Consider the following 25,455-nt stretch of genomic DNA (forward strand, 5'->3'; position numbering starts at 1 on the left):
CTAAGCAAGCGCACAACACAGAAAGTATACATAAATACATTGAAAGTATATGCATACCTTGTCACTTTTTTTGATGTACTGTTTAATAAAAAAGAAATCCGAAAAAAAAGATTCTTGATATGCACACCGAAGTCCAGATCTGGATCAAAAGATTCACGATCTGCGCTCCGTAAACATTCAATTCACAAAATGATTTGTGAATCCATGAAGCAATGAGAATACTTTTTGTACACAAAGAAAACAAAAATAACGACTTTATTCATCAATTCCTCTCCTCTGTGTCTCTCCAAATCAGCGTAGCACCATTTTGGCAATTCTGAGCAGTACACAGGTGGCTTATGCTCTTCTGTGTCAGCCGCGCTGCGCCGATGCACTGTTTGCTTTCAAACCAAAGCATAAATACACATAAAAAACGTATTATTGTGGTGCGGCTGACATAGAAGAGTGTAAGCCGCCTGCGTACTGCTCAATATTGAGACCGGTTTTTAGAACTGTATCTTTATCGTTATCTTCATAGTTATCGTCCTTGGTGTGAACGGGCCTTTAGGCCAGAACTTCGCATATCGCAAATCATTTTATTTAGATCGGAACTTCAGAGTGGATTCGCGAATCATTTTGTGAATTGAATGATTACGGAGCACAGATCGTGAAACTTTTTTATTAAACAGTTTATTAAACGGATTTCTTTTTTATTGAACAGTACATCAAAAAAGAAGACAAACTAAGCTTTTACGGGTTTGAAACGACATGGGGGTAAGTAATTTAATGACAAAATTTTCATTCTGGGATGGAGTAACCCTTTAACTACTCATGTAATATCAATGGTATGACCTATTTCAGATGGGCCTAAATTACAACAACAGTGGTTACATACACATATATTTAATTGTTTGATCAAAATTATTACTAGAGATAATTTAGTAGTTGCTGGATATTGGTAGGGACATATACCTAGTGTCCCTATACTTAATTAGGCTATATGGCCTTGATTGGTGAGCAAGTGATGTAGCCTAATATAAATTTCTCTAAATAATTTCTGCTGAAGAAACAAACTCATCTACACACACACACACACACACACACACACACACACACACACATATTACAACTCACATATATATATATATATATATATATATATATATATATATATATATATATATATACAGGTCACCCAAAAAAAATTAAAAAAAAATTCATTACATTACAATGCCAGTCTCATCTCACCCAAAAAAAAAAAAATAAAAAAAAATATAAAAAAAAAAATTCAGGCTGACGTTTTAGCAGAAATAAAAAGTTTACTTATTTATTTTTTTATTCCGAACAATTTTCACGAAAAATTCTGGCTTCTGATTAGAAAACAAAACACGACAATTTCCATGTTCTGTTTCACTAATTTGAAATAAGATAACGCTTTAATGCCTTAGGTGGAAAAAATATTTTGCTCGACGTGTAGTATGCCTAATGTTCAGAAATATGATGTCCTCGTGCAGTCCCATTTTAATCGCACGAGCTGCTGTCAATACAGCGCCGTCGAGTGCGCATGCGCAGAACCAACTGAAGCGAATGTGCGAGAGGTGACAGCTGTCCCGATGATATCGATGAACGGTGAGAGTGTTTTCATTAAAAAACAGCCAAACAGCCCTAAATAGGTTAGTGTTTGTGGATGTGTTATGTGTCTTGAGGATAAATACAACAATGTCGGCTTGTCGGAGGATTACAATGACGCTTGTTTTGATGACTAACGTTAGAGCCCGTGTTAGCGGTGAAGCTAAGCGCGAGCAAGTTTAGAGGATCTAATGTTTGGATTCACACTCATTGATTGAATTATTCGGTTGGTTATTGATAAATGCATGGGTATAATAGAGTCATATAGGCTGTTGGCGATGTGATATCCTCAAATTGTTGGTGCACTGTCCTCCATTAGTTGCTCATGTATAGTCAGTTGGGGGTGGGGGTGGCTATAACAGCATGTCTAATATGTATAATGTTATATGATATTCTCTCCGATGCATGGCAGTAACCAGCAGCGACAACAGCCTTCCCCAGAACAGCCACGGCAAAAAGCAGAAGAAGAAAAACAAGAAGCACCGCAAAGCAGAGGCAGCAGCAGTGGAGATCTCTAGTTTGGAGCTGGGGTGAGTGTGTCTAACTGGGCAGGATCCAGATCTGGGTTTCTCCTCTGTGAGATGCTGCTAAAAATATATAGGAGGGTAGCCATGGGAGTCACTTCTCCAGATAAGCATATTGACTCATGGCCCTCCCTCCCAGTCCATGCATGTGGGACCTATTTTAACACAGCCCTGGAAAAATAGTAACAATACACATTAGGTACATATTGCACATACGTGCATCATGGATAGGAACCACAGATTGTGCACAGATGTATTGTATATTATATTAGATGTAGATTGTATATATTTTTTGCATATTATATTATAATAAAAAAAGATTTTATGTGACTAATAATAAATGTGCTACATGCCTAAAAATTAAGTAACTAAATATAGAAAAAAATTATTATTATTATATATAATCACAGTCGGTATGAACTACATTGTCTTCCCAGAAATGTTCTGAATGTTCTTGTGCATTACAGTGTGTGCATAACACATTATATGTTTATGTTAGCCATTCTATTGGCAACCCTGCTCTCTAGATATCAGCATCGAGAAAAATCCATATTGTTTGCTCACTGTTGCAGACCCCTTTTAGATGTACTTATTGGCCGTTTAATAAAAGCTAGATGGACTGAGACACAGAGGGGCCTTATATTAAAATGGTGCATTGATGATTTGAATCGCACAGATGGTTGAAGACTATGTGCTTTGAGTGAAATCATAAGCCCTAGATATGAAAGTCACAGCTGGAGATTGCTTATGAAAAGTAGTAGCTGTTGATTTATTATTTATGGAGTTGTCATCAGTGAATCTTGATTAAAAATAGTAACATTCTGCTGCTTTAAACATAGCTGCATTTGCCGTAGACAACAGACAAGTGACGTTTTGTAGAAGAATGTTCTTTCGCACAGGATGTCAACCAGCAGATGTTGTATTTAAATATCTCTTTTTCTTTTATTTATTGCTCTACAGACCCCAGATCCCCTCCTCAGATGAACTGTGTCACATCCTCACCATCCACAGATCCGCCACCCCTCCAGAGTCACCCCCGACGCCCCTGTTAAACCTCTCCCAGAGCCCTCCAGACCTGCAGCCTCCGGCCCCCATCCCTCACTCCGTTCCCATCACAGTGGTCCCCTCTCCCACCGTCTTCTCATCTCCAGACACACCTTCCACTCCCGTAGAACCTTCACTGGGTCTACCTTCAGTTCTCTCCACGACTCCTCCCACTCCACAGGCCCCGGCCAATCAGACGACCCCACCACAAGCTCTGAGCCCTCCCCCTCCAGACTTTTCCCCGCCTCCAGCGGAATTACTTGGGTCAGATGATGAAGAACAAGAGAATCCGTCAGATTACTGTAAAGGTAGGATAATTATGATCATAAGAATTGGTTTAAACTTAATCTTTGCTTTATAGCTGATTTTAATTTATCTTTAATGTTCAACTGTATCAACAATACTTACTGTGGAAAAATATATACACGGTGATATAAGTCGCAGTAATTGATGTGCATCTCATCACAGTTCATTTTGCTGAAGAATTAATAAAATATTAAAAATATTACATAACCGTTCTATAATGCCTGTTTTTTTTTTTTTTTGATAATCCAGTGAATTAATTACTTTTCAAATGAAAAGTCCTTCATGTCATTTTTACAGTTTTATATTTTTATTTGGAACATTATTGACACACAAAAAATATATTTTTCATTAAAAAAAACTAAATCTGGTATCAGTGCAATACAGTGTTATTCTAGTGTTATTTATAAACTATTATAGTTTTTATTAATATTTTAATTAGCTTTAATGTTTGTATTTTCAGTTATTTTTCAATTTCAGTATAGTTTTTAGTAATTTTGTTATGTGATTTTATAATTTTTAAGTATTACGATTTAGGTTTAATTTTTTTTATTTCAGTTTTATTTTTTATAGTATTATTTCCAATTAGTAATTTTAGTTCAAGGCAGCATTTAAATATATTTGTTTAGTTTACATTTTTAATCTAATATTAATATTTTATTTCATATTTATTTCAGTTACCTAAAATGTTTTTAAAACTTTTAGTTTTAATTAACAATAATAACCCTGCAAAACAGCTTCACTTAATGAAACAAAATCTTTAGAGCAGTATATTATTATAAAACTAATATTGCAAAACAAATAGTTCTGTCTCTGAATTCTGATCTGATGACCTACATTTGAAGCTGCTGTAAAATAACTTCATTAATGCAGCAATAGTGACTGATAATGCCTGTTTGGATGTACGTTATGTAACAATTATTTCATTTTTTCAGGAGGGTATTATCCAGTTAAGATTGGAGACCTGTTTAATGGCAGATATCATGTGGTCAGAAAACTGGGATGGGGCCATTTCTCCACTGTATGGCTGTGCTGGGATCTACAGTGAGTACTTTACATGCTGGGATGTACATGAATCCTAATCCCTGAGATTAAACTGCTGGAACTAGATGCACAATCTCTAAATGCTGAGATGTAAGCCGATGTCAGATTATGGAGAGTCAGCTAGATAGTCATGTATGGATTGGTCTGCATGAATTCAACATTATTTGACATTTGTCTGTAGGCGGAAACGGTTTGTGGCACTGAAAGTGGTTAAAAGTGCCCAGCACTACACTGAGACTGCATTGGACGAGATTAAACTACTGCGATGTGTAAGTCTGAGGACTGAATACATTAGCATTTTTTATTTAAAATTTTAAAACAAAAAAATATATATATATCCTGACAGAATTTTTCTTCAGGTGCGAGACAGCGACCCCACAGACCCTAAACGAGAGAGGGTGGTTCAGCTCATTGATGACTTTAAAATCTCTGGTGTCAATGGTGTTCGTATCCTTCACTGCTGCCATCACATGCTCATGTTTTTGCACTTCTGTTATACGTCACATCTGATGTTTCATCTGTGAAGTCAATAGTGACCCTCATTTACATTTTAAAACATGTTCTTGTTCTTATTGTGCACAATTAGTGATTTAAAAAAAAATGCTTTTTTTAAATAATATTTCATCAGAATATAACAAGTCTCCACCTCTACTTTTAGGTGAATACTGTTTTGTGTTATTCAAATTAGAATTTCTTTTTTCTAGGGCTCAATGAATCCTATTTTCCTCCCCACAAATTTTATTTTTTATTTTCACAAATTCATTTTTCTTTTATTTTTCTTCATTTTTTATTTTTATTTTTCTGGATTCCATTTTAATGGGTTCATTAAATTTTAATCATAAAAAAGCATGTCTAGTCAATGTATTAATAAAACTTTAACAGTTTAATCAATTCAATCAAATGCGAACTTTTTTATTTTTTAAAATACTTTTTTTATTTTTGTCAAATGAAGTACTTTTTTATTATAAATAGTAATATAATTTCTCCAGGTTAAACAATATTTATGTTGGTGGTTTGTTGTGAATGTCTGTGTGTATTTTACAATTGTTTTTTTTTTTAATCAAATGAAATGGTGAAAAACACCATGAGTTTTACCACCGTTTGAGTATCTAAACTAGACGAAACTGTGTTGCTTACTGGCTTTGGGACATTTGTAGAACATGATGACATCGTATTTATTTCAGTAGCTGTCTTGGTGTGGTTTAATGATCACAGACTCTGTCCTTGACTCCTTGACTTCTCAGATGTGTGTATGGTACTAGAGGTGCTCGGTCACCAGCTGTTGAAATGGATCATCAAATCAAACTACATGGGTTTGCCTATGGTCTGTGTGAAGAGCATTCTTCGACAGGTGGGTCTTTTACATCCATATTGACATTAATTAATGTCCAGTCAAATAGCAAAATCAATTTCTCCGACTTGTTTTTACCAGTATATGGTACTGATGGGCGATATCTACCGACATCGTTTGCGATATACCGGTAAAAATTCTCCCCACGATAAGAATAGGTCTACCCGCGATAATAACCAAAAAGTCTAGTTGTTGATATATTTCTGTGTGACTGTGTGCGGATGTGAAACTGAGCAGCTCCTTCTACAGTCTGGAACAGGTTTGGATACAGCGTTCACTTGATACCTTTGTCCTTATTAGGGATTTCCTGGAGCGTTACTTCTATGTATATGTGGAGTTTCTGTCCCTCTGGCTTCCAGTATTAATTAAACAGTCATTACATTACGCGTGTACTGCTCACAACACCATTTTGGGATAAAATAGGAAAGATAATACTTTTCTATAAAGAAACAGGATTCCCTAAATTACCGTCATTGATATCATTATTGCAATAAATATCAAAAATGATTGTGATAAATTTTTAAGCCCATATTGCCCATCCCTAGTATACGGTATTCACATTGCAACTCCGTCAAAAGCGTGGGACTGATTCATACGTGTCTTATTTCTCTCCTCCAGGTTCTGGAGGGCTTGGATTACTTGCACACGAAATGCAAGATCATCCACACAGACATAAAGCCAGAGAATATCCTGCTGGATGTGAATGAGGTGTATGTGAGACGACTGGCGGCAGAGGCCACGTTATGGCAGAAGACCGGAGCTCCGCCCCCTTCTGGCTCCTCCGGTACAGTTCTTTATTTTTTTAAGTGTGTGACTCACATCAGGCTCACCTGAAACTCACCTTAATATCACCTGAGACTTACACTTCCTTCGGACTTATGTATGACTCATTTAATGCTTGCATAATAAATACATTCAATATTAAATAGACAGTATATAAAGCAAAATTATACATTATCTTCATATAAAATGATGAACAGCATACAATGACATAAACCAGGGATATTCAAAGTCTGGTCTACTGCGCATCAGTGAGACTATGAGTGGTCCGCCACTGCAATCCAGAGTTATTTAGAAAGTCAGTTGCATGTCAGTGCAGACAAAACTGCATCTCTCCCTCTATAATCAAGCTGTCTGAATGCTTTTAATGGGAGCTTTCTAGTTTTATCTCACTACTGCTTACTTCCAATCTTGATCACTGTAATGCAGTTCATTTTGTTGCTTGCAGTTTAGATGGTGTTAAACATACATTTAGATTACAATTAATTGTAATTAATAGTAATTGTAATTCATTATTATTAATAGTTTTTGTTTTCTTTATTGTGTAACCGGACTGAATTTTCCTTCATCCCTGTGTCTCATTGTATTTGTAAACCTCTGAATCTAATATAAGCATCATTCTTGACTTTACACATGATCTATAATGAATTTGTTTTCTTCGATATGAAGATCTTTACATGTGAATTAAATAGTTGCAAGTTCATTTATGAATTTAATTTTAATTTTAAGTCAGCATTAAATGAGAGTTCACCCTATCTATTTTCTATATTTAAGTTTTTGATCTTGCTGTGAATTGTTTGCATGTTTCTTTCGACCTTGTAATTTTGGTCAGGCTTCTGTCTGGCAATGTATGTCAGACTTGTCCAAAATTTAGTCCTTTTAAAACCAGACCCTTTTTTTACAATCAACTTCAGGCTCTCATTCAGATCTGCCTGCAGATCTATATACAATCCGTGTCCAATCAACAACCGATGGATAGAACCAAGTCTCTGCTCCAGTTTTTTTTTCTTCTTTAGATAATTTAGATAATTCATGCATAAATAAGATTAAAAAAAATGTATTCACTGATATTGGACATTGTGCTAAGAAATGCCTTTTAAAGGCAGCCTAGTATTAAAGGGATAGTTCACCCAAAAATGAAAATGACCCCATGATTTAACCTTAAGCCATCCTAGGTGTGTGTGTGTATATATATATATATATTTATATATATATATATATATATATATATATATATAGCGGGTAAAATAAGTATTGAACACAATTACCGTTTTTCTCAGTAAATATATTTCTAAAGGTGCTGTTGACATGAAATTTTCACTTGATGTTGGTAACAATCCAAATAATCCATACATATAAAGAAAGCAAAACAAATATGCAGATATGCTGATGGCTTTAAAATAATCAAAAATTGGCCAATAAATATCGGCGGCCGATACATCAGTGCATCCCTAATATAGTGCTGTAAAAAGATTAATATATATTAAAACTAATATTAATAGCAAAAAGAGGATTTATAAAGAAAAATGTTGAAGGATTTCGATATAAGCCAAGAGGAGACTGGTTTTCCTTTGCTGTTAACAAAACTTGGTTCTCGCAAGGCAAGCATATTCTCACCGTTTTAAATATGGATATTTTCTTACACAAATACATCAGTTCACTTCAGAAGGACTTTTTAACCCCCCAGAGTCGTGTGGAGCACTTTTTATAATGGATGGCTTCAAAAACTCAATCCCCATTCACTACCATTAGAAAGCAAGGAAGAGCAAGGACATTTTTTAATATAACTGTGATTGTATTCGTCTGAAAGAAGAAACTCATATACGACAAGGATGGCTCGGGGGTGAGTAAATCATGGGGTAATTTTCATTTTTGGGGGAACTAACCCTTTAATGACAGTTTTGATTAAAATTTGAGGCTGGTTTAACATAAGTATGGTTTCTACTTTTGTCAATACTTAGACCAAATGAATATCAAGGATTGCCTGGTTATTTATTCACAGGCTTCTGTACACTTTGAATTTTCTAAAAGAGTGATATGATTTGAGTATCCCTGGAATAAATTATAACAACACAATCTGCTGTTTGGCGGTGATTTTGACCTAAAAATGAGTTGACATCTAATGATCAGCTGTGCTTTGCCTTTTCAGGTTTAAAACAAATTACAACATTATTGATCATTAACGTTTAGTAGTTGTAGCCCTACATACAGCTTTACAATAGCAGTCATGGTCAGTATTTTTTCAAACAGACTTGCCTTCCTGTGAATTTTAGCTGAAGCAGTTGTTTTCTCCTCAATAATTGAGTCCAGGTCATAGAATTAGGGGTTACCTTTCAAGTGATTTTTTTTTTTAGGTTTCAAAGGTAAGAAAGCCAATAAGGAAGTCATTTGGGTGTGTTTTTAACTTTGAATCAACTACAAATGTGCCATTAAATTGATCTGCATGCCAGTCATCATTTCTCCTCTGCTTCTGTAGTGAATATGCCAATCATTTCTCATTTCTTCGCTGTCGTCTGTTTGCTTTCTAACTGGTGTCCTATCTTTTCTTTCTCTGTTTCTTTTTATTTTAAATTATTATAATTATTATCATTGTGGTTTTCTGTCCCTTCCCTCTTTCCTCTTCCGTTCTGATGGCAGTTAGCACGGCCCCAAGGGAAAAACAGGTACGTTCAGAGTTGTGCCTGCTGAAATACAGAGAGGATGTAGATTTTTCCTGGTGAAAATGACACATGACTGTTTTAATCTGCCTGCTGTACCCTAACTCACCCTTGCCTATGAGGATATACAGGCATGAACTTCAGGGAAAGGGGCGAATCTCCATGGCTGGGGTCAGATCCACTGATTTCGGGAAAGACAGATCGACCTATGCTCAAAATATGCTATGATTTCCATAAGAATGCACCGTTTTGGCTGATAACTGATCATATATAAATATATCGTTTTATCAAAGTGTAAACACATAGAGTATATTTTTAAATGTGTTGTGCATGGAGAAACCATTTCTTTCGGTGTGCTCCTATCAGTGGATTTGGTCTTGGTGCTCTTGGCTGTCCCACAGATGTGTTTATTTTACACCATTAACTGTTCATTAACAATATTAGACCTTTAAGAGATGTTTGCATGCTGGAGCATTAAACCATCTAGTTATCTTTCTTCATCTGATCATTCTGCATTTCGATTCAATTTCCTCTTTTATTCTTTAGAAGAAAAGTTAAAAGTGACTATTTTAGAAGTGAGAAAAGAGCAGTGCAGTAAGCTGTTCTCAGACAGGAGCATTATCTTTTCTCACGTCATGACAGCCAGACAGAGATCCGCTGCGTTCCCGCTGCCTGTATTCTGCTTTTCTTATTTCAGCCACCACCTCTGCATGGTTGAGAGTGATTTCACGAATTACTGTCACATTTTCCTCTCTTCTGAATATAAATGAGAAGAATGGCGAAAAGCAAGGCTGTCTCCACCACTGAGATGAGAAAAGAGATGTTGAAAAGATGAGATATCTCAAAGTTATTAGCTTGGGACGGTGTTATATTATTGGAAGGTATTGCATTTTTAAGACGAAACAGATATTGAGTTTTACTTTTAAAGTGCCTGATAACCAATATGCCAAACTGGCTTTTAATTGTTTTATTTCTTGTTGTATCATATGTATAAATATTTTGATGTTAATAATAATAATAATAATACTATAATATTCAGTGCTGTAATAAAATAATAATAATAAAAAAATAAATAACTAGTGCATTTTTATCTTTGTTTTGCTCTATTTTATATATTAGGCTGGTGATTTCATTCTTGATGAATGGCTTTCACATAGAAGTTTAAGAAAAAGTAATTATCCAAACAATATTTTTTTCTGCATGTCTCATCTCATTATTACTCTCCAACAAAATATATTGATAGTGATTATGATAAAAAAAAATTTTTAAAAATTAAAAAAAAAATTATGCCTTTTCATCTTGTTAGACTACAGATTTCTTGAATAAATGGCTGCTATCTAAAAAAAAATTACTCTTTAAAAAGAGTAATTATCCAAATTATCTCCAGTATTTTTACTGCACGACTCGACTCAACATTTTAGGTTGGCTAAACTGCTTTTCACCTTCTTTATTATGACATTTTAATTTAGTTAATCTTAGTAATTGTGATTCCTTCTGTGCATCACCACCTTTTTAATCTTTCACTTGTAAATGTTCTGATGTGTGCAACAGTTACTAATTAATATCATAAATGATTTAACAGGTTCATATCTTCTGAGTGATTGAATCCTCTGTTTGTATTATAGAAAGCATTACCCCTGTTTTCTTCAGACTGTGAGCAGTATCCGTAACAGACGGTATTGCATGCACGTTTCTGACCCCTTTAGGTTACAGTGACCCAGTTTATTTGGTATACAGTAACCAGAGCATAAGGCCTGGAAAACAGTTGAGTACCTCTGATAAATATATATTTGCACCTACAGCAGTAAGTCTGATTTATAAGTAGCTGCAGTAGTTTTACAGACAGCGCCAGACGCAGAGGTTCATCAGGTCAGTCCTGTAAGACTGGGCTCAGTAGAGAAGACGTGTCACGGCTCGACCAAACAACAGACATGGCAACAGAGCTGCCATCCCAAAATAGTCCCAGAGCTGGAAATGGCGCAGAGGTGTCAGATATCCCCCGTGGCAGAATTCACTTTATGCTGCCTCAGTGTAAGCTTAGAGTATCAAAAATGAGCGAATCGTTTAGATAGGATGCCTGGACAACATGTCATGAAAATCACGATTAAAGAGCAGGTCATATGGGTTTTTGAAAAATATCTCTTTTGCAGTTTATAATGTAAACATGCACTTTATAATGTAAACATGCACTTTTTTGATTAACAACTTTGCAGATGGTTTTCATTTTAAGGATAGCTCTTAAATGAAAACAATCCGCAAAGTTGTTAATCAAAAAAGTGCATGATAAATAAAGATGTTGTCTCTCAAAAGAGAGAGTCGGTTCTGAATCGGCGTAACGAGTCGTTATATTTTCAAATCTTTTGCCAGTTACGGATATACGTCACTGGGTAACACATTTGCATAATCCCCGCCTGCCCAGGAAATACAAACACTCTGACCTGCACACAAACACTTCTGCTATTAGTGTGTTTACATGATGTTGAGAAGACGCTCAAAACTTTCAAAACTTTTGTTGTGTGCATGTCATTTTACCAAGGACTGCTTCTCCAATCTTTTATATTCGTTGGCTTCTAATCTTCTTTCTTAATTTGGACTAACAACCATCTCAGAACCAGAACCTTTAAGTAAGATTGATACGTTATGTGTACATTTTCAATTGAGTGCTCAAAATATCAAGTTTTTGAGCTAATATCTGATGTATACCTAGTGCAGCTTAAGGTTTCCAGGTAAAGCATGATATTACTGTCTTACTGAAGTAGTTCTGATAATTCGCTGTGAACCTAAGAATTTGTTGATTAATGTAGACTGACGTTGTTCTAATTACTTTGTTTAATAATAAAGAATGTAGTGTAGCACACAGACTTTATAATCATTGTGAAATTGCTGTTTATTTTGCTGCACCATCAGTTATAGGGTTAATGTGGGAGAGACAAGTGAGTGTTAGGCTGGATACTGTTGGGTGCTCCTGGGATAAAGCTGCTCTGCATTTTGATTAAAAGTTAAGGCAGAGGGTCTTTTGTATGTCGTTCCTCAAACATTACAGTAGACATATTTTGGTTTACAAACTGTATTGTTTCATCAGTTAGTCACGTTACCACTCGGCTAATGTATCCACCATTATTGTTTTAAGTGTTCACAGTTTAGCAGCTAAACTTTAGCTGTGGGCACGATTCGCTAGCATAAGTGTTTTTGTGTTTTATGTCATTATTATAAGAACGGATTGGAGCACTTTACTATTGTTTTATGTAAAACTGCTTTGTCAATGATAGCACTGGCTGACTGGCTCAAGGACTCCTCTCTGTGCCAATCACAACAGGCTTGTCCAGCTGACCAATCAGAGCAGAGTATGCTTATGGAAGGGAGGGGTTTGCTCCGAACTTGCTTGGAACGAATTTTTTCGAAATCATTGGCAAATGACTCCTAATATTAAATGTATATTCTGAGAAAATTAAAATGTTTTCTGACCTTAGACCATATGACCTGCTCTTTAATGCACACCGTTTGGCTTCTGTAACTAAACAAAATATCCCTTTTGCATGCCATTGCTGACAACTGTGCCTAAGGTTGGCAGCCCAATGACAGTTCCCCTTGGAGTAACTTGAGGTGAAGTGTTTAGGTCAAGGACACAGTGGTGATTACATTTTTTGTTGAGTTTGAACCAGCAAACTTGTTAAAGGAATAGTTTACCCAAAAATGAAAATTTGCCAAAAATATTCTCACCCTTAGGCCATCCAAGTTGTAGATGAGTTTGTTTCAGCATCGGAAAAGATTTAGCATTACATCACTTCCTGACCAGTGGATCCTCTGCAGTGAATGGGTGCCGTCAGAACAAGAGTCCAAACAGCTGATTAAAAACATCATCCACACAATCCATCAATTTATGTTGTGTGAAGTGAAAAGCTGCATGTTTGTAAGAAACAAACCCATCATTTAGCATTTTAACTTCAAACAATCACTTCTGGCCAAAATACCAGTCTGTAATCTATAATAATGCTTCCTCCAGTGAAAAAGTCCATCCACTTTTGTCCTCTCACATCCTCTGACATATTTGTTTTTAAGTGGTTTGTGCTGTTTTCACTTGTAAATGATGCTTGATCTGTGCATATTTCTTTCATGATTCAGAAAATGTTTATTTTTCACTAGAAAAAGCAATGTTATGGATTATAGATTCATATTTTAGTCAGAAGCAATGGTTTGAAGTTAAAAACATCTTAATAATGGATTATTGTGATGTTTTGATCAGCTTCTTAGACTGTCATTCTGACAGCACCCATTCACTGCAGAGGATCCATTGGTGAGCAAGTCATTTAATGCAAAATTTCTCTAAATCTGTTTTAATGAAGAAACAAACTCATCTACATATTAAATGGACTGAGAGTGAGTAAATGTTAAGCAAATTTTAATTTTGGGGTGAACTGTTCCATTAACTGCTATGACGCATTCTGTTTGTATGAGAACATATTGACTATTATAAGTGTGTGAGATTAGTTTGCTCTTGCAAACATAATCATAATTGCACAGGTTGATCAACTAACATTAGACCTAATGTTTGTTTTAGAAGGCGTTTTTGAAATATAAAAAAAAAAAAACTTTTACAACTTTTTTGCACATGTGTGTTTGTGTCTAGATGGGTAAATTATCAAAGAATAAGAAGAAGAAGTTGAAGAGGAAAGCCAAACGGCAGCAGCGTCTGTTGGACGAGAGGCTGTTGGACCTGCAGAGGATGGAGGAGTTAGATGGAGTTTTGCCGCCGGATGCTTCTGGAAACACACGAGTGCTCTGGAGGCTCAGCGAGGATGGAGAGGGTGACGACAAACATGCACAAAGTGAGATACATTTATATAAACTCTTTTCAGCATGCACAAGAGGAGAATTTAGTTAAAGTGAATCATTCTTTTGGATCTTGATTCTTTTGAACTAATGCTCAAAAAAGTGTTAATTTACTTGAATGAAGGAGGGCTTTGTGAAATGAGGTACTGAAATAGTTGTTTTTAATACATTATTACTTCAAAAATTAAGCTTTGTAAAATACCTTGTGGGGAATTCTGAGCAATTGAAAGATTATGTACAATATGGAGGAAAAAACATAAACAAGATTAATGTGTGCCACATGAGTGTCAAATCAGTTCTATTTATTTTTGTCTATATTTCAAGCCAGAAAATAATGAGACATCCATTATGCACGCCTCCTCTTGCTCCTGAGTAAAGAAAACATCACTCCAATGTCTCAGAGCAAACAACAAATCTTTTACTCAAGTGCCAAAAATTGTTTTCATTTCTGTAAACAGTATTATCCAGCATTAATGGCCATCAAATGGAAATCTAATTAATGAACTGACTTAATGAACCTTTTACACATGCAGAATGACATGTAGAACATTAAGATATATTTTAGAGAGAATGAAGCTTTTTACGTGTGAGTGATTTATGCAAAAAAGCAGAAGCTGAATCAATCTTTCTTCGGTTTTTTTTTTGTTTGTTTTTTTTTTAGTCAGGGCTGTACAATTATGACAAAAATCATAATTGTTGATTATTCCCTTGGAATTGTAATAGCGATTATTAATTTTGATTATCACAATTTACATTGAATTATGTTTATACCATTGTTTGATGCAACTGCATGCCGTATTTTTATATGAAACTAAACAAGCTGAAAATTAACTGAAAAACTTTTAGTGCTGTTCTATAGTATTAAGCCTTGATAAAAAAAAAAAAAGATAAAAAATTAAAATATGAATTTATTATAATGTTATACTAAAATTAAAATAATGGGAAAACCCTTAAGATAACAAAAAAACGTGTCTTAAGCACGCAGAATAACATAAGTGGACTTTGAATGACAAATTGCCGCTTTAAACGATTACGTAATTGTGACATCCATAATTGTAAACGCGATTAGAAATTCGATTAATTGTGCAGCCCTTATTTTAGTTATCTTTAGTTATATATGTGGAAAATAGGCTCTCTGAAAATTGATTGGCCTATTGGTAATTTTCATGACTATTAAGATTAGGGAATATTTATTTATTTAGAATTTTCAGCCAAAATAAATTGTTTTGCCAAAAATAAATTTGTCTCATTAATTAGAGATTTTAGTTTTGTTTTGTTTTTTGTTTTTTTGGTAGTGTGATATCTATATCTCAACAAAGTCTTATCTAGTAATTAGGGATGCTTCAATCCGATACTTAGTATCGGTATCTGCTCCGATACTGGCATTTTCTGCAGGATTGGGCACAAATAACACTAACAGTAGAGCATAAAAATACAGATAGGTACAGATTAAATATAAAATACAACTATACAAATAAGGGCATGTAAAAAAAATAAATAAAAATAAAGTTAAAGCAGCACATGACAGATAGAGTGCAAAACAGTTAAGTAAACAAACAGTGCAGATAAAAAGATTGTAGTGTAAAAGAGCTTATTCAGTCTGATTAAAGTGACAAAGAGCTCAGAAAGCAGTTCTTTATTTAAACTGACTGAAGAGGTAGTTGAATGAGGTAGTGAGCAGACCAATGCTGCACAAAGTGTCTGGTGCAGGTCACAGTTTGTTAGTGGGAGGGGGGAGTGGAAGGACCAGGGGATGTGGGAGCTGGGGGGCGTGGGCAAAAGAGAGGTGGGGGTTCAGAGTTCAGTGGTGCCTGGGGCAAAAGGGGGGGTGGGCAAGGTCTGGAGGGAGTACAGCTCCTTCCAGGATGAAGACGGCTTCTTCGGGACTGGAATGATGGTGGTAGCTTTGAAGCTTGTGAAGACAACAGCTTGACTTAGTGAGATGTTGAAAATTTCTGTGAAGACATCAGTGAGTTCCACTGCAGAGTCTCTCAGTACACGCCCAGGAATGTTGTCAGGACCCCGAGCTTTGTGTGCGTTGATCCTGCTGAGGTCATCCCCTGGTCGCCGGGAGGAGGTGGAGTCTTCTGTACAGTGGTGCTGTTTTGTTCTTCAAAGCGAGCAAAGAAGGCATTCAGCTCATTCAGCAGGGAGATGTTGCTGTCACAGGTCGAGGTGGGGGCTTGTAGTCTGTAATGGTCTGTATCCCCTGTCACAGGCTCCGAGTGTCTCTGCTGTCACTGAATCGATGGGCTATCCTCCTGGAGTACTGTCTCTTAGCCTCTCTGATGCCGCGGGATAGGTTGGCCCTAGCTGTCTTCAGGCCAACATTATCTCCAGCTCTGAAGGCAGCGTTCCGAGCCTTCAGGAGTCTGTAGACCTCCCCGGACACTGATGGTCTTTGTGACTGTTACATCATCAATACACTTGTTGATGTAGGCAGTGACAGTCTCTGAGTACTCTTGGAGGGCTGTGGTGTTATTGTATGTGGCAGCCTGCTTAAACATATTCAAGTCAGTGGTGTCAAAACAGTGTTGAAGAGCCTCTGATGACCCTTCCGGCCACACTTGTGAACTGGTTTGGCGACTTTAACGAGTGGTCTGCATGCAGGCATTAGCATGACAGTGATGTGGTCTGAGGCACCAAGGTGGGGGAGGGGGAGGGCATTGTAAGCTCCTCTCTGTGTGGTGTAAACAAAGTCCAGAGTGTTGTTACCCTGTGTTGGAAAGTCTATGTGTTGGTGTATTTTTGGGAACACACTCTTTAAGTCTGCGTGGTTGAAATCCCCAGCTAAGATTTCATTTAGTTAATTTAGTGCCTCGCTCCTGTTGCTGTTGTTGGAGCTGGGAGGGATGTATACAGCAATGAGCAGTATGGCTGTGTATTCCCTCGGTAGATAGAACGACTGGAACTTAATAATCATAAACTCCACCAGGGGTGAGCAGTGTTTGCAGACCACAACAGCATCTCGAGTGATGCTGTGATGATTAGGTCAACACACAGAGGTATAGAAATTCTACATTGATTTAAAGAAAACTGCGCTGGTATCAAATCGGACTGGTATTGGCAGATACTAAGAATTTTCAATATCGGATCTGTTCTGAAAAAATGGTATGGTTGCATTCCTACTAGTGATCACCAATGACTAGAAAAGTCTTGGAATTTCATTGGTCAGAATGTATGATTTGATGTGAGGGTTAAATATATTCATGCTTGGAGACATTTTGTATGTTACAGCTCATAGTTTTTGGACCTAAGGGCAATGAAGAGGTGAATGATCTACAGTTTTTACTTGTGCATTGGTCTGTGTGCTACATGGATGTTTTTGATGCAGTGCATCTCATTAATTGTTCAGCCTTTTGTTGCGTTTTAAGATGCTGTTTTTTAAAACTTCTCAGCACCCCTGTGTTCAGTTTCATTCTGCTGAGTCTGACAGTTCTTCAACACAAGAACATTCCCGAATGAAGCTAAAATTAAAATATTGACAAATTAAAATTGTTTCTAGATTTAACATTATAATGTCAGTTTCATAAAAGCTCCCTGATTAAACTACTTATGACCATATGGGGATATGGCCAAAGTCTTTCCCAGGATATGAGCCATTTTACAAGTGCAGTAAGGATAGACAATATAGTAATTATGTCTTAAATTAGTCTTGTCTCTATTATGTTTCCATCACAGTTTTTCTGCGCATTTTGAAGTATTGCAACAAAAATGAGTGATGAAAACTCCAAATTTCAGGGGAAAAAAAAACGTAATTTGCAAAAAAAAAATTATGCTTCCATGAGGTGGTTTTTGAGAGTTAGAATTATGGGAGGCGGAAACGCAATTGCCAAACATATTCTGACATAGCGAACGTTAAACCCATGTGACTAATCAGCTGTTTCTGCTGATGGTGCTTTATTTGCTGTTGGTTACTAGGTTACCACTTCCACCGCCATCTGCTCGAGCATTTGTTTGTTTGTTTTTTCTCTTTTGCAAACTTTGAAAAGATTTTCTTCACGTTTGGATGGGAACCCATCTATTAACAAGATGTTGGTAATTGAATTCAACATCATTGCTTAAATAACTGCTGATTAAATTTGAAAAATGCTAAACTCGTATTAGACTTTTTTCAACAAATGATATATTCACTTTTTACAACCAATCATATTTTCATCCAGAGTCCAAAATCTCTGAAGCGTATTTTGATGGACTGTGATGGCTTTAGCTCTTCCAAGTTTCTTTAATATTCAGCTGAATCCTAAGAAAAGAAATTACATTTGAACACAGAATAACAAATAACACCATCTAAATCCGGAGGATAATTTATATGATCATTGTACGTCACCCAGCACAAGAATTGTTCTGTTAAAGCATCATCAAGTCATTCTAGACATGACACTGACTATCTGTAAAGTTGCTTTGAAATCATGTACTATGAAAACACTGTATAAATAAATCAAACTTGACTTTCTCTGAAGTATTCAGCACGTTTTTATCTTTATGTGTGTCACAGTGAACGGTAACGGACACTCTGTAGGAGCTCTGAATAAACACAGTCCAGAATCGGGCTCGTCGTGGATGGAGGAGGGCTGTAACGGCTTTGGACCCCTGCGCTTCTCCAGCCCTGGATCGGGTCTGTCCGGCATGTCTGGCTCCATCCTGTCAGCCACCTCTGAGTCGGCTCTGTCCACTCTGTCCGGATACTCCACGGAGCGCTCACTGCTCTCTCCCAACAGTACGTACTCTGCTTTGAGCTGATGGAAAACAATCAATAGGGTGTCCGGCCACTTTATCAGCAGCCTTGGTTCTGGAATTATTTTTCCCTATTTGTTATTCCCATAGGAAAGAAAGAGTCTTTGTATTACAGTCTTTGAATCACAAACCATGAACCAAACCAACCAGCTACAAGTTAATCAGCATTACAAACTTTGATTTGAAGCAAAAGAATATTTGAAAATCTGACAAAAACACAAAGATGTAAGACTGTGTACTCAACAGGTTTAATAAGAGAAAGAATCAATCATGTTCATCAATCAATTCAATCCCATGAAGCATTTTAAATGACATAAAGGTCCTTTTCACATTTATGAGGTTCTGAGAATTCATTTTAGTTCGGTAAACTTCTATAGTTGTGAACGGAAACTACAACACATAATCTTTCCATTCCCATTTGCCACAGTAGCATAAGAAAAAGGGTTTCCATGAGGGGAAAAAATACTGAGAGATTGATTATGGTGATCAGAAGAGAGAAATATGCCAAATTAGCTGTCAATCCATCAGCTGTTGTATTAGAAACACACTGCAGCTGTGACTAATCTTCTGTGATTTAATGTAATATAACATGCAGTGTTAAAAAATGTGCATTAAAGTTTAAAAAAAAAATGGAAATATTAAAACTTTACAAGATTTAGGAAGTTAGTAACTGGAGACGCATCATCAGAGTCTGAAACAGGTCAGTCAAATTTAAAACAATCTAGGTACAAATGTGTGTAGAAATAATATATTTTACTTTTGTTGGAAAAACATAAAGAGTTGTTTTGGTGTGGTTTGACTCTCAAATTGGTAGAGAGTCAAACCAAAAATTGTATCTAAAATATATATATATATTCTATAATTAGTAGAGATGTTTTTGCAGAATTATGGATAGTATAATTTTTCATTGGATTGAAAACAGATTTTAAAAGTAAAGTTGAAATAATGTGACTGATGGCTTTAACCAGAGCATATACCATTGATTAACAACCTCATAGTTCACAGTAGGTCTGTTTTTAAAGGTTTATAAGATATCGCCCAAAATCAATTCCCCTGTGGAGAAAATAAATGGGATTCTTACTTCTGGAATCCAACTGCTGCTCTCTATAGGCTTTTTATCTTAAATTAAGTGTCCAGTATCTTCTGATTGGCTGTAATTGTTGCTGAAAATTTCACATCAATCTTAAAATGTTCTTTTTTTTCCCCACAGCGTACTCTGCTGCTGATTTCTTAGTGAATCCTCTAGAACCTCAGAACGCGGATAAAATACGCATCAAGATTGCAGACCTAGGCAATGCATGCTGGGTGGTGAGTACAGTGGGTCGATTCCAGGCATTCAGAAAGTGAATTATGGATCACATCAGGTGTTTGAACACAAAGAGCTGGTGATGTGTGATGTTTACTGATGTCCTCTCCTCCACATCAGCACAAGCACTTTACCGAGGACATCCAGACGCGCCAGTACCGAGCTGTGGAGGTGCTGATCGGAGCCGAGTACGGACCCCCCGCTGACATATGGAGCACTGCGTGTATGGTACGAACTCATTCAGTGTTGATCTAACATCTACTTTTCTATAAAGACACTGAAAGAATGGTCAGGATGTTCATATGTAGATTTGAGCTTCCTGCTTGTGCATCATGTGAGAGAGCAGTAATGTGACGTGTCTTCACAGGCGTTTGAGTTGGCGACTGGAGATTATCTGTTTGAGCCTCACTCAGGAGAGGACTACACTCGAGATGAAGGTCAGTTCTCTCCGTCTTCCTCCCAGGTTACTTTTGTTCATTGACTGTAAGTCAGTTTTTTTGCTTTGTATCAGTCTCAGAACTGTAGGCTTGATTAATGAATCAAAAAGTTTGGGATCAGTATTATTGACTTTTCTTTTAAGAAATTAATATTTTATTCAGCAAGGATGCATTAAATTGATCAACAGTAACAGTAAAAACATTTATAATGTTACAAACGATTTCCATTTCAAATAAATAGTGGTTTTGAACTTTCTAGTTATTGACGACTCCACACTGTTTCTACAAAAATATGCAGCAGCACAACTGTATTCAAGATTGATGATAATAAGAAATGATTCTTGAGCAGCGAATCAGAATGATATCTGAAGGATCATGTGACGCTGAAGATGAGAGTAATGATGCTGAATAGTCAGCTTTGCATCACAGGAATAAATTATATTTAAAATATTCAAATAGAAATCAGTTACTTTTAGTGCTGTCAAATGATTAACCGCATCAAAAAGAAAAGTTTTTGTTTACATAACACATGTGTGTTTACTGTGTATATTTATGTGTATGTAAATACACACATGCATGTATATATTTAAGAAAAATATGTGACGTTTATATATGAATGATATTATTTATATGAATATAAATATATACATGTAAATATTTTCAAAATATATGCTGTATGTGTGTATTTATATATAAATAAATATACACAGCACACACATTTATTATATAAACTAAAACTTTTATTTTTGATGCAATTAATCATTTGACAGCACTAATTATTTTAAATTGTAATAGTATTTCACAATATTTTTGTTTTTATGGTATTTTTGATCACATAAATGCAGAGTGTAAAAAACTTCAAAAACATTTAAAAAAACATCCATAGTTTCCATAGTCTAAGAATGTGTTGGCGTGATTCTTCTGTACTGTTTTCCAGATCACATAGCTCACATCATTGAGCTGCTGGGTCCCGTTCCTCCACACTTCGCCCTGTCAGGACGATACTCCAGAGAATACTTCAACAGAAGAGGTAAGAGCTCAGCAAACACTGTTCTTAAAGATTTCCTTCAAAAAATGCAAATCTGGATGTTTGAATTACAGGAGAATGTCAGGTTGAATCTGATGAAGAGCATGCCTGAGTCACAAAAAAAAAAAAAAAAAAAGGGTTGCATGAAGAGCTTGAGTTTATGGTCCATTAAGATGAGATTCAGTCATCATCAGGTCATAGTTAAACGGCAGAACATTGTGACGTGCAGGTTCATTGGTTTAGTGCTTCTTCTCAAAAGGTTTTCCACAGACGTGTGATGAATAGTCAGGATATTATTAGCTCAGAACATCTTTGCTGGAGATCAACCCTGTTCACAAAGTTCACTCCGCTTGATTTCTAAACCACTGAGAAAGAGTCTCTCATGTTTCCTAACTCCAGCAACAGAGCATGACTGCTCCTATCGTGTTGAATGTATAATTGAATGAATAAATTCCTTTTGTCCACTGCTACAGAACGACAAATCCCACCATCCCTCATTAGACCTGAACAGGGCTTGAAAATTAAAAAAAAAATTCAATTGGTTCACTCCGAGCAAAATCGATATTTTAACGTTTCTGTTCCTGCGTTCCTCTGATATTATTACCGTTCCGAAACCTGTTCAGGTGGAAAAAATATTGGTTAATAACGTTATTTTTTAAAAACAATTTTCTTTGCCTATAATTTGCCTAATAATAATAATAATAATAATAATAATAAAGTACAGTATTTTCTTTACTCAAAAAGTAAAGGAAAAAAGAGAGATCTGGTAAAATTAGCCAGTAACACGCTTAGTCACAGCCAATACAGCATCATCTTTTCTAGATTTTGGCCAAATGTAGGCTACAAAAAAACAAAACAAAAAAATAAATAAATCTATGAACACTTTAAAGACATCAAAGTATTTTTAAGATATTTAAAAATGTTTGCTGCATTGTTAAAAAAAACACTTGTATAAGATTGTGTTTTGAGAGTGAAATAAAAATGTCGCATTTTATTAGCCCTATTACTTTCCAAAATAATGAAGGCTAAAATGCCTGTAGTCTAAAGCTAAATGTCAAACATTATAAAAACAAATATTAGTTTCTCTCCAAAACAAATCGTCTAAAGTTTAGGCTATAAAAACATCAATCCAAAAACCAAATTAAATGTGAAGCTGATGCCTACCTCTCTCATTCGGCACGAATCCAAATGTTTCCATATTCCCGACGTATCTGGATGCTAAAATATTATTTATTATATAGTGTTTGTACTTTCATCGACATAAAACATCATCCTTCACATCGTCTGTATCTGCACAGTGAGGCGCGGTCATGCTGAACGCAACACATTTTGTTCAGCGGAGCAGTGTAACTTTTTATTTGTTTCTTTATTTTATTTTGATAATGAACAGGATTCAATACAGCAAAATTATGTTGTGTGTGCGTGTAAGGCGTCAGCGCGATGGTCATACCAACGCTGGTTGGTTATACAGAAGCAAGACATTAATCAAAGCTGTCAAGCTTTTGCAAAATAATTAAAACTGTAAAGCTTTTGAAAAATAAAGAAAACTACTCTCTGCTGTTTCATTTTCCTTTCCGAAACCTTTCGAGCGTGTCACAATGAACCGTAATTTAGCACATTTTTTCTTTCATTTCATTAATCTGTCAATACGATTTAAGTGAAATATATTTAGTGTATATGCCTATATTCCTTTTTATGTAAGCCTACAGTTTTTCTGTTTTCTCCATTCACAGAAGCGCTGCAGGTGCGTGTGATCTGTTGAATTCATCTTACACTATCCTCAGATAAACCTAAGGGCGGTGCATTGCCATTGCGACTTACCTATGATGAGTTCACAGCTGAGCGGGCATTTCACTCGTTGGCTTCAGTGTCACATTTGCATAGGATGTAGGCCTACTACTGGAATTCCTGATTGGTTGACAGCAAATTTCAAATATTAAATGGAACGATAAAATAACGTTATTAACCGGTTAATGGCCATTTCAAATTTTCGATTCTGTTCGGAACTATAAAATTTGATTTTGTTTCTGGTTCTGTTCCTGTCAAAATTTTGTTCGTTTCCAGTTTTCTTTTTTGTTCCTTGAACCGGTTCAGAGCCCTGGACCTGAGATAAAAATCCCTTAAAATGCCCATGAACCATATTACAAATTATCTTTTATTAAAATATAAAATATGCAAAATTTGGATAGCATTTGCTATCTAAATCTAGTCTTAAGAAAGTGTTTAGATATCTAAAAGTGTGTGTATGTGTATATATGTGTATGTGTGTTTATGTATGTGTATATATATATATATATATATATATATATATATATATATATATATATATATATTATATATATATATAAATACACATATACATATACATACATATACATATACATATATACACACACACACACACACACACACACACATTTTAAAAACTTATAGCAGCAGATGCTTTACATATATGTGACCCTGGACCACAAAACCAGTCATAAGGTCAATTTGATTGAGATTTATTTATACATCATCTGAAAGCTGAATAAATAAGTTTTCTATTGATGTATGCTTTGTTAGGATATAACCATATTTGGCCGAGATACAGAGGAATCTGAGGGTGAAAAAAAAAATCTAAATATTGAGAAAATTGTCTTTAAAGTTGTCCATATTAAGGTCCTAGAAATGCCTTTATGTAGTAATTACTTATCAAAAATTGTTTTGATATTTATGGTAGGAAATTTACAAAATATATTCATGGAACATGATCTTTACTTAAGACAAAAATCATTAGGACATTAACAGAACAATCTGTAATTTTGACCCATACAATGTATTGCTGGCTATTGCCACAAATTTCTTTATCTGGATTCACAACTTTCCTTCAGACAGTGCTGGACTACTTTCACAGAAAACAGACCACCTTGATATTTGCATGCTGTTTCGTCCTTGAGTTTGCATGAGAATGTTTTGACCGAGTGTGTGTGTGTGTGTAGGTGAACTGAGGCACATCTCCAATCTGAAGCCGTGGGGGCTGTTCGAGGTGTTACTAGAGAAGTACGAGTGGCCGCTGGATCAAGCAGCCCAGTTCAGTGACTTCCTGCTCACCATGTTTGAGTTCATCCCGGAGAACCGCGCCACAGCCGCCGAGTGTCTGCAGCACCCCTGGATCAACTCCTAATGCGCCGTTTTCCTTGCGTTCACTGCGTCATTTAGGTCCGTCTGATCACTTGGTGCACACATCCACCTTTCAGAGCATAAACTCACTGCTAAGATAAACCTACTGGAGATACAGTATCTGAGCACAGACCTAGCTAGAACCTCAAACCTATGTTGTTTTTTATATATTTATTTAAAGAAGCTTTGATCTCTGAACATGACAGAGAGAATATGTCTGCGGTCTGAGTTTTCATTGTACGGTCATTTAATTGTGTAGAAGGGTCACATATTTATGTGTTAAAATAGTGCCTTGACATGCCATCTGCAAAAACAAAAAAGTAAAAAAAAAAACATCCCCTCACCTTTTTATATTTGTCTGCGAATATGTGTGAGGAGTGCTTGTTTGTGAACATACAGAAGACTGTATGAATACTTGACCGAATTCAATAAAGACTTGAGCTCTTAAACCCTGTGTACGGAAGAATAAAGGATCACTTACAAACACAGACGTCATAATGGGAGTATTTTTTTTTAAATAATCTTCATGTGGTCACCATAATGTACTGTAACAAGTAAGCATGTTTTAACATCGTCAGTAATAATGAGGAAAACTATGACGCAATGAAGTCTAGCAAAAACCTGTATGCTATGTTTGAAAAAAAAAAC

The 25,455-nt window shown here is 35.8% G+C and overlaps 1 protein-coding gene across 1 annotated transcript; it reads left to right on the forward strand.

The window, feature by feature from the left end:
- Positions 1–1,460: 1,460 nt before the first annotated feature.
- On the forward strand, positions 1,461–25,295 carry LOC109094820 (SRSF protein kinase 3-like). The gene is made up of 16 exons (XM_042729346.1): positions 1,461–1,608; positions 2,021–2,138; positions 3,093–3,484; positions 4,415–4,523; positions 4,705–4,792; positions 4,883–4,970; positions 5,768–5,874; positions 6,493–6,658; positions 9,292–9,317; positions 13,939–14,137; positions 18,640–18,861; positions 20,089–20,186; positions 20,305–20,412; positions 20,552–20,621; positions 21,559–21,651; positions 24,627–25,295. Exons 1-16 carry the CDS (start codon positions 1,593–1,595, stop codon positions 24,809–24,811), a joined length of 2,085 nt encoding a protein of 694 aa, XP_042585280.1. The 5' UTR covers positions 1,461–1,592; the 3' UTR covers positions 24,812–25,295.
- Positions 25,296–25,455: the final 160 nt, after the last annotated feature.

This window comes from Cyprinus carpio, chromosome B8, assembly GCF_018340385.1.
Source record: "Cyprinus carpio isolate SPL01 chromosome B8, ASM1834038v1, whole genome shotgun sequence".
In the NCBI taxonomy this organism is placed as follows: domain Eukaryota; kingdom Metazoa; phylum Chordata; class Actinopteri; order Cypriniformes; family Cyprinidae; genus Cyprinus; species Cyprinus carpio.

Coding starts and splice junctions, on each gene's coding strand:
- LOC109094820 (XM_042729346.1), top strand. Junction 18,862..20,088: donor CTCACTGCTCTCTCCCAACA/GTACGTACTCTG, acceptor TTTTCCCCACAG/CGTACTCTGCTGCTGATTTC. Junction 20,622..21,558: donor GGACTACACTCGAGATGAAG/GTCAGTTCTCTC, acceptor ACTGTTTTCCAG/ATCACATAGCTCACATCATT.